The sequence below is a fragment of the Mirounga leonina genome, unplaced genomic scaffold (genome assembly GCF_011800145.1).
Source record: "Mirounga leonina isolate KUSES-001 unplaced genomic scaffold, KU_Mleo_1.0 Mir_95, whole genome shotgun sequence".
In the NCBI taxonomy this organism is placed as follows: domain Eukaryota; kingdom Metazoa; phylum Chordata; class Mammalia; order Carnivora; family Phocidae; genus Mirounga; species Mirounga leonina.
This window is the reverse complement of record NW_023270865.1, coordinates 4,882,315-4,891,801: the sequence shown is the minus strand read 5'-3', so window position 1 is coordinate 4,891,801 and position 9,487 is coordinate 4,882,315. Positions and strand designations below refer to the sequence as shown.

General features: G+C 57.8%; 1 protein-coding gene across 5 annotated transcripts in view; it reads right to left on the bottom strand.

Moving 5' to 3' along the window:
* Positions 1–3,637: 3,637 nt before the first annotated feature.
* The window catches only part of TENT4A (terminal nucleotidyltransferase 4A), a 45,264-nt gene continuing 39,414 nt past the window's right edge, over positions 3,638–9,487 (bottom strand). The window contains exons 11-12 of one of the 5 annotated variants that reach the window (XM_034998890.1): positions 7,552–7,716; positions 3,638–6,107 (exon numbers count right to left, since the gene is read on the bottom strand). In XM_034998890.1, coding sequence (XP_034854781.1) covers positions 5,916–6,107; positions 7,552–7,716 — 357 coding nt within the window. In that variant the 3' untranslated portion in view covers positions 3,638–5,915. Of the gene's footprint in view, positions 6,111–7,551; positions 7,717–9,487 lie in introns of all 5 variants that reach the window. The other 4 variants (XM_034998889.1, XM_034998893.1, XM_034998891.1 and 1 more) reach the window with 4 other exon arrangements.

Here is a 9,487-nt window from a genome sequence, read left to right as displayed (position 1 = left end):
CAAACCCTCCAGTCACAGCCCACAAGGAGCTGTGACATTTAAAAAATTCTCGTACATATCCAGATTCCAATTTTCCTACAGAAAAAAGAAGACACCTGGAGTCTTAAACCTAGTTGCTGCTTCTCTTCTTAACATGAAAAAAGGCTTTCACTCACTGAAGTTTTGCTGTTTATTTGTCCCAGACTTTTTTGGCTCGCAGTGACAGGAGCAAGGGAAGCACGATCACGTACCCGTATGCCGTGAGCGTGTCAGGCAAGTCCGGGCTGTGCGGCCCGGCGCTGACCCTGCACGGGGTGCTCGCACACGCAGAGTGGTCGCGCGCGGGCTCACACTCCAGGAGGCTCACCATCGACGCGGGAAAGACGATAAACTTACTTTCTGACCATGATGTGGTGGATGTCAAAAGGAAGACATGACTAATTACTGACCAATGGTGATTCCAGGACCCAACACTAGAAGAGAGAAAAACAATCCTTCTGGACTGTTCTGAGGGACACGGGTGAGGGGGCCGGTCCCCAGAAGGGAGCACAGAAAATCAAGGACGATGGGGTTACCCCAAGGATGGCCAGCATTCACTCTGTGCACCAAAGGACATGGGACACACAGAGGTGGAGCCCAAACTCAGGCAGGACCCCCTTCCCTGCACCAGACCTATCCCTGGGGCCTTCAAAAACTTGGCAATGAGCTGAAAATTCAGGACATGAATTTTGTTCTCTTTGTTCTACAGATTCAAGGCAGACTTCAGCACCGTTCATCATACTTTGACCACACACGGTGCTTCTCAAAGGGCCAAGCGCTGTGGACCCTGCCCATCTGAGTCTCTCTCCAACAGCCGCAGAGGATGCTTACCCTCTCTGTGCCTCAGTTTGTTCCTCTGGGGCTGGGAAGGGTCCCTGCGCCCTGGGGGTGGTGGGGGTGGTGTGCACAGTGCTCATGGTCGGCCCAGGCCCTGAGGTCATCAGCTCAGGCCCTGTGGAATCTGGGCCGGCCCACTGAGCGCTCACACCGTCACCCTGCATGCAGGGCCGTGGATGCAGGGGTGGGGTCTGGCCAGGAGAATGCAACCGAAACAGCAGGCTGAGGGGTCTGACCACGAGGACTCTCTCTTGCACGAAGCCCGGGGGCCGAAGCAGGCCAAGTCCAGAGGGAGCTAAACCAACTCCTGGTTGGGACTAGAGAGTGTCACACACAGCAGTCCCAGCATGCTTTTCCAGAACCCGCCTTTCCGAGGAGCAGTATCGTAACCATGAACACTGACCGTGAAAGCCAAGGCCAGCAGCAAAGCTCCACAGTTCGTGAGCCAGGAGGTTTTATCCTCACCCCTTAAACCGCCAAGCCAGGCGGCTCTCCGCTCCCCGTGGTGGCCGCGGGAGAATTTCCGAGTTCCAGGGAGCCACGGACCAGGCCACAGCTGGGAAGCTCGCGGGACTCAACAGCAATGGAAGGTGGAGGTTTCCCGCCCAAACTGAGCAGCGGCTCCCAGGCCACTGGAGAACCAGGGTGGCCCCGCAGTTAGGATGCGCCACCACTCTGGTCCCAGGTGGGGGCGGGGTGCCGCACACTGGGCCCCGAGCCACGCTCACCCCAGGGCAGAGCGGCCCTGCGGCGCTCCAGAGCCCTGCCGCCTTTACAGTCCCCTCATGCTTCCGTTGGGGCAGGGGACTCGCCTGCTGCGTGGGCTTGGCTTAGGCCACGGCTGTCCACAGCCATCACCACCACGAAGACACTCAGGACTTCAGGAAACACCAGCAGGAAGGCCTCACATCTGCCTCAAGTCACACACTTGCTCCCAAACCCGTAAGTGACCCACGGCACCTCTGTATGACCTTTAACACTGCCAGTGCTTTGAACGTCCAGGGTCAGAGGTCATGGACAGAACGCAGCATCTGGAGAATCCAAGGTGGGTCTACTGACCTTGCCTGGAATTCACGTCACGCCAGGGCCTCGAAGTCATGGGCCTGCCCTGCGCCAGGACTCAGTTATGCCGGGAGACTACGGGGCGTCGGCACCACCAGCTCTGTCCAAGGGCCCCCGTGACAGATCACCCAGGAACTGCCCCACCCCCGGGGAGCCGTGGAAACACCACAGCGAGACCTGTTTTCCAGCCATTCTTAGTAAGAATTAGCCCCGAGTGTGGGATGTTCGGGGCCGCTGTGTTTCTCGGTGGCCACTTCCCTTCCTCTATCAGCTTCCCCTGGTCATCTAAGTTACCTAAGGACTGGCAGGGACTTCACAAGTTAGAAAAGCTGAGGATAAACTACACACCCGTGTCATAACCTCAGTTAGATCATCACAGGGTGACTGACACAAAAATGTGTGCAGGTGAGCGGGCATGTCTGCACCGCGGATGACCCCGCCTCCCGCGTGCACCTGCTGCTGGGAGCCCAGGCCCCACACGCCGTGCATGGGAACCCCAGGTACCTCGACACAGATAAAGATGGGGCACGACCCTGCACAACTTGAAGAGGAAGTCACAGAGACCCGGCCACATGGGAGCGAATTCGGGATCCTAGGACTTCAGGGATCCCCTTCTGGGGATCACTGTGGTGACCTGCAGGTTATCAACCCACAGCTGAGTAGCACGGACGGTGTGAGCCGTGAGCAGCCGTGGGCACCTCCCCACAGCCCAGGGAGGCCCAGGGAGGCCCAGGGAACACAGCCTCCTCTCACCTGCCCTGAGCCAGCAGGGGGTGGGGGGTCTCCCCCTCCCTGGGGCTCCTGCGGACCGTGCCATCCTGAGAGCTGTGGGCAGCAACCCACAGGGAGGCCAGGGCCACTGCCCTCCCCGCGCCCCCACCCCCCATCAGTGTGGCCTGGCCGGCCCCAGCCCACCTGCCCGGGGCCCTCCCGCGGCGGTCATCGCTCGCCTGGGCCACCTCAGCACCCGACTCCGGCCCGTTCTCCAATGAGTGGCCATAGGGACGTAGAAACCCTGCGGCTTCCTGTCACGGCTCCCCTCCCTCCAGGCTCTGCTTCTGCACCTGCTCCCGGCCGCCGGGCCACCAGCGTGCCAGCCCACGGCCTTTGCAGTGGTCCTGGCCACAGACACACTTGTCACTCCGCCTCAAGCCACTGCTCACAGCACTGACACCGGGCACAGAGGTTGCTTTCTGGGGTCCTCTGCAGCCTTGTGGGATCGTAGGCGCTGTGGGCAGAGGGCCTTGTTGTGTCCTCGGGACAGCACCTGCTTGCAGCCCTCCGGAAACCCTTGTGGAAGGAGCGGATGAATGAGGGCTGTGCCGGGCTCCGGGGGGGGGGGGGGGGGCGTTCTAGCGCCCCCCCCCGCCCCCCACCCCCCCGCAGGCCAAGACACGCCGTTCTGTCGGTCACTCGCGGCACTACGGGGCTTTTTGATACCTCCTTATAAATTCCGACAGGTTACATTTTAAGTTACATTTTGATTGCGTGGCTGTTTAGGATGTGTTCTTAGGGTCAGGATCCTGGGATGGAGCCCGGTGACAGGCTCCCTGCTTAGCAGGGAGCTGGCCTCTCCCTCTGCCCCTCACCGTTTGTGCTCCCCAATTAAAAAAAAAAAAAAGTGATCCACTTCGACTGAGATGCAGAAGGAACAGTTTCCCTGGAAAGCGTCATTGGTGCCAAGGGTCACACACCTGGCTTGTGGGATGCGGCGCGGGGCTAGTCAGCGGGTGAGGACCCCCCCCGGGCCCAGGACGCGGGCAAGCACTGCTTCAGCTGCAGGTCTTCTGTTCACAGCACCGGAACCTCGCCTGCATTCTGAAGTTCCCGAACCAATGAGAACCCGATTCCTCACTGCTCTCCTTAGAAAGTTCAAGAACACGAAATGGCAGAAGCCGCCCTTCTCCGGAAAGGAAAGCACACACTCCAACACAAACACCAGCTGGTTTCCAAAGTTTATTAAAAATCAAAGAATAGAAAAACTTTACATAAAAATATGTCAATTTTAGCTTCCACATTGTTGTCCACACACACAAAAAAATCGAAACATGATATCGTTTTGTTCAACCTGTAGCGCGTGACCACCGTGGTAGCCAGGCCAATTCATTCGTTCACCATGATGGGGATGGAGCATGGCGCCTGTGTCTGTGAATCGAGCTTTAAAATGCATCCCCGCGGGACCCATGCCCCGCAGTGGTTCCTAGATGTAGGGTGACAGTCAATATTGCTAATGTGTGGAGATTAGTACAGGCCTACTTATCAGTTTTTATAAATATTTCTTTATCAATAGATTCACAATTTAAATATCTTTAAATATTTTTGATAACTTTCGATCATCAAGAACTGCAGACAACATGTGCTACTCTCTTCTGGAAGGCCCCCCGGAGAAGCCGTGGCCGGCAGCCGCGACGGTGCTGGGGGGCGGGGGGGGGGCAGGTCCCGGGGGCCGGGACGCCGCCCCCAGGCCGCACTCCAGGCTCCCCGCTCTGCACTTCCATCAGGTGTCATGGTACACAAGTCTCTCGACTGGACCTTCTCCACTAGTGGACTTCAAAGACCAACCTACCTGTAGTGTTCAGCAGGGCCAGAACCCCCCATTTTAAAAACGGGAGGTCAGATGACCTATGAGATGCAACTAACACCAGGACAACTGTGGCACTCCGGAAACTCAGGGACGGGCAGGATGGGTGTAGGACAGAGGTGGCCATGGCGGACAGCACTTGCATAGTGTACCTGGATGCTTCTCGAGGGGGGCACCCGCTGCTCCGGCCCCACCCCGCGCCGGGCTCTCCCGCGATGCGCCACGGAACTCCCCACGGTGCACTGAGCAGCTCAAGGACTTCTTGTAGATTTGCTCTTAACAGAACGAATGCATACCGCTATACAGATTCCTCCACGGAATCAACATAATTCCTTTCTCCACATTCCTAAAACTGGGTGCCCTTGTCCGTGCTGATATTCACCGGACCCCTCCTGACAGGCTGTGTGACTAAAACGGACTGAAGCACTTGAGAGTTCACCTTTTTTTTTTTTTTTTTTTAAGATTTTATAACGTGACAACCCTTTCTCCCCTTAGAAAGTTTTACTTCTGGCACTTTAAATGCTGGATTTGTTGTCTACTTTAAAAGAACCGAAAACCAAAACCTTAAAGCTCTGCGGTCAGAGCGAGACAACAGACAGGCCGGACGGCAGGGCCGGCGGGCAGCTGGTCAGAAGGCTCGGGAGCCGAGCCCCTGCAGGGAACTTGGCTCCCCCGCCACGGACGGAGAGGCCTCGTGTCTGACCCAAAGGAAAACACAAAAGGAAACCCCGAGCCCCTCACTCCCGGTGTTGGTAGCGGTGCTCCTCAGACAACCAGCCGGCACGATGAACCCAACTTAGAAAATGCGACTCGGGAAAGGACCTACGCTTGTTTAAAAAACCTCCTCCCTTAAATATAACTTATGTGAAAATATGAATTAAATAAAAATATCTGAGTTATTGCACAAATCATAAGTTTTCAGTATTTACATAGAAAAACAGTTCTGAAATCCGAAACAAAAGGTGAGGGCAGTGACACAATGGCGACCTCCCAAGCCCCCCCGCTGGGGAAGGAACGAGAACGGGGGCTGGTCTCTGCTGCTCTGGCGGGCGAGCCACGAACACACCCCGACCGCAAAGGACCCAGACCTGCCGCCGAGAAGCGCCGCGGCCGGCGCCCGGTCCGAACCCGCCCGCAGTCCCCGGTCCAGACCTGCTCCGTCCGGCACTGGAGGGAAGAAGCCCAGGAAGGCAGACACAGCGTCCACGCTTCCTAAGGCTTCACAGATGAGCACAAGGAGCTGTTCTTGAAGATGGGCGCGACCACCACACAAGGAACATGCAGAGTGATCAGCGGCGGGCGGTCCGCGGGGCCCGGGCCGACGTGCTGGGTGCTGGTCTCCGCTCCGGGCTGGGCGCCGAGGCCGCCCGGCCGAGTCTGTGCAGGAGCAGGGAGGCCGGCGGCGCCATCGGGGCCATTATCTGCTCAGGCTGACGGGCAGGCTGTCCCGCGTGTGCGTGTGCTTTTTCCTCCTCCAGCCGGCGCGGTTGTACTGGTGGTGCCCCCGGTTGCCCACGGGGGGCCGCACGCCTCCACTGCCCACAGAGCTGTACGTGCCAGGCTGGCCGTGGCTGTGCGAGCCTTTCAGGGACAGCTTCACGCCGCTGTGCTGCTGGAGAGACAGAGGGGTGCAACGTGGGAGGCTGCCCCGGGGACCCAGACACCGCTGCCGTGGGGCCGGTCGGGGGCAGCACGCGCCCCCCGGAGACCGGGCCCGAGGACAGTGGAAGCGCACACTGCCACATGCAGCGTCCACGTGGCCATGAGCCATGCTTCCGTGTCACGGTGACCACTGCACCCGGGAGACAGACAGGACCCCGCCCGGGATCAGAGCGCGCACGCGCACGCACGTCCGGAGACATGAGCGCCACGCTTCTAACTGGTCTGCGCGTCCACAGAACAAAGAGGGGCCCTGGTGGTCTTTCCCGCACCGCAGCTGTGACGTTCTGCCAACACACGCAGGAGCTCCATGGCTCAGCAGGCTGGCGCTCGAGCTCCCTCCCGGGGGCCGGGGACGCTGCTGTACGCGCCGGGGCTCCTGTGCGCACAGCCCCACGCGAGGCAGGCCCGCAGAAAACACAGCCGCTTTCAGGAAGGGTGCAGAGCAAACAAGCAGCGCAGGGGGACTGAGAGGGAAAGCCAAAGTGCGATTAACGAAGGTGCTCTCCCGTTCGAGAAGTCCTCACTCCCCCGTGAGTATTTCCGGCAGGCCAGCGTGAGACGCCGCGGGTGCACGGAAGACCCCATCGTGCCCGGCGGGGCGACTCCAAGGAGGAACGCTCTATGGCGGAGCTCCAGATAAATGTAACAATCTGGCCTTAATTACGCGGCTTCGGAGAGCCAACCCTGAAGCACTGAAAATTTACTGGCAAAATATGATCAGAGAAGCAACAGAGGAGCTGACTGGAGTCATCGAGGGGAGGGTCCCCAATATCGCCGGAGCCCAAGGGGAAACACCCGCCTTCGGACACTGCACCCTGACCTCACAGGCAGATGTCCGTCACAGCCCTCAGAAACATTCCGGCCCTTCAAGGGCACAGGGAATGAATACCGACCTGCTTTCCTACCACAGGACAGTTTCTCGTGTACAGAATCTGGACTTAAGAGAAGCCACAGGGGCACCAAGCAGCGCATTCACAGGGACCCCACTGGAACCGAGAAAGCAAACCCCATGCAGACCCCCCGTGCCCCAGGTCACACCGGCACTGTTCCTGATGGTATCATCTGCTTCTTGAAAACCAAAGTATGTGGCATATAAATTAATTCAACAGATAAATGGGAAACAAAATATGCTTCACTCTGAACCTTATTTCCAACTTCCGTTTTATGCTAACAAGTTCAATGGAAGAATGAAGACAGATGCTTAAACTCTATTATACGGGAAAATAACACTCTTAAAGTTTCAGTCACCACAAAGAAAAGCAAACATGAAGCTGCATGATGAGAAAGCAAGTTCCGTTTTAAGCCACATCGCTGTGGAACCCTGTCTCTGGCGGACAGAGCAGAAAGCCCTGGGCTCTGGGCCCCGGGCCCAGGCCAGGCGGGAGGCCTACCTTGTGATACAGGTGAGGGCTCGAGAGCGGGTTGGGAGATGCGGACGGAACGGCCGCGGAAGACATGTGGTGAACAGCTTTCAACGCCGGAGCTCCTTCAACGCCAACTTGTCTGCACGGGACGGGGGCCACCCCCAGGGTCGGTGGAGGTATCGTAAACCTGGTCTAGGAACACACCGACCAGAGACTTCCATGAGGCACCAGGCTGACAGAGGTCCCCGGTTCTAGTGCTGAGCCCGACAAGGGGGGGCACTGCTTTGGAACAGCCATTTGCAAATAGGCTCATTCACACAGCTTGTGTTTTACTATAACCTGACAGGATTTGTTCTGCATCAGAAATATTCTACATTCTGGAACAGCAACTACAATAGAAAGTATGCCCAGTAACCCAAGTCATGAAACTTCGTTACTCATTGAAGACCGAGCAACAACTCAAGTCAGTCCTCAGAGTAACACCTGTCCTTCGACCCAGGACGGGAGGCCCGACGCTGGTCCAAGCGATGGCCTGTGGAGGGATGCCGGCCCGCAGAGGCGTCCTGGGGAAGGCTGGCCCCCTCCCTGCTCCCCCTGCCCCTCTGGTCCCTCTAGTACTTGTACTTCTGCATCACAGGGGTGCCGATGGGAACCCCTCTCAGACCTCCGAGAACTGCACTGCTCACATCTAGGCATCCTATGCATCTGCCCCGCTGGAGACTAACTGCAGTCCCCCACCCCGAGGCAGTGGATGGAACAGGAGCTGGGGTCTCCCACATGGTGCTCCAGAGCACATGCAAAGCCTTCCTTACGCTTTACCAAAGGTCCCCACCGGGGGCTGGAGTGCACTCAGGCCCTCTCCTCAGTGGGGGCTTTGCTCCCCCGGGGTCCCGTGTCACCGGGGTCTGCCAGACTCAGGTCCCCAGCTCTCAGGGCCCACTTCATCCCGAGCGGGGCACTTCGTCAGCCCGTGAGCTTCCTGGGAGAGAGTGCCCGTGATGTGTACAGGGGGTTACTGAGTTGCTCCAGTAGAAGTCAGGTTTGCAGTTTAGAAATAAAATGAGAGAGTGGGCCTCGAGCCTTGGCTTAAAATGTGAACGACCTTAGCTTCAGCCTCAACTTCTGTTAGCAAAGTGACAGATGAGACCAGGGCACCAGCAGCAGCCTGCGACCTGTCCCTAGAACATTCCTGGACTTCCTGCCAGAACCACGCACACAGCATCAGCCCACCACTATGTGGCGGCCACGCTGACTCTCGGGGGACCTGAGCCCCTGGGTGAGGTTAGGACCAATGACGGATTGGGGGACACCGCGGCCACGTGCCTCAGCATCGTGCCCTCACGCAGGACCCACAAGTGTCTGGTGGGGCTGTTCTGCCGGCCACTGCCGCCCGTGCATGACAGGGGCGCGCTGCGCTCCGCCCTCCCCATGGCCCGGGGCAGAGAGCCAGACGACAGACAGACAGATGAGTCCGTGTGTCTGCTCGTGCCCACGTCTCTCTGTGCTCAAATCACAGCCCGCACTGCAGAGAGGACCTTCCTTTAAAGGGGAATTAATGCGGTGGGTGTTTACAAATTCGTGTTCAGTTGTGCGTGACTGTCAAATGGATACCAAACTGAATATTTCGAAATTATCTTTCAGGTTTCTAATTTCATCTAAACTAAAAAACAACCAACAAAGGACATATTCTAACAGAAAAAGCTCTATAAATACTGCCTAAAAAGAACGTGAGAAAGTCAAAGTTTATACTAAAACTTCTCAAGAGTGTAAATGGGGAGGCTCTGAGAGGAAGCAGGGATGGTGGTCCCTCCGTGCCCGGGGGCCGGCGAGCACCAGAGTCCAACTGACGCAGGCCCCGGACCACCGTCTCAGGCTGGGTGTCAGTCATTTTCAGACCGACGCTCCACCTGGACCTTGTTGTCTAAAGCCCCTCAGAGCTCGAGGGCCAGGAGTCCCCTTGCTG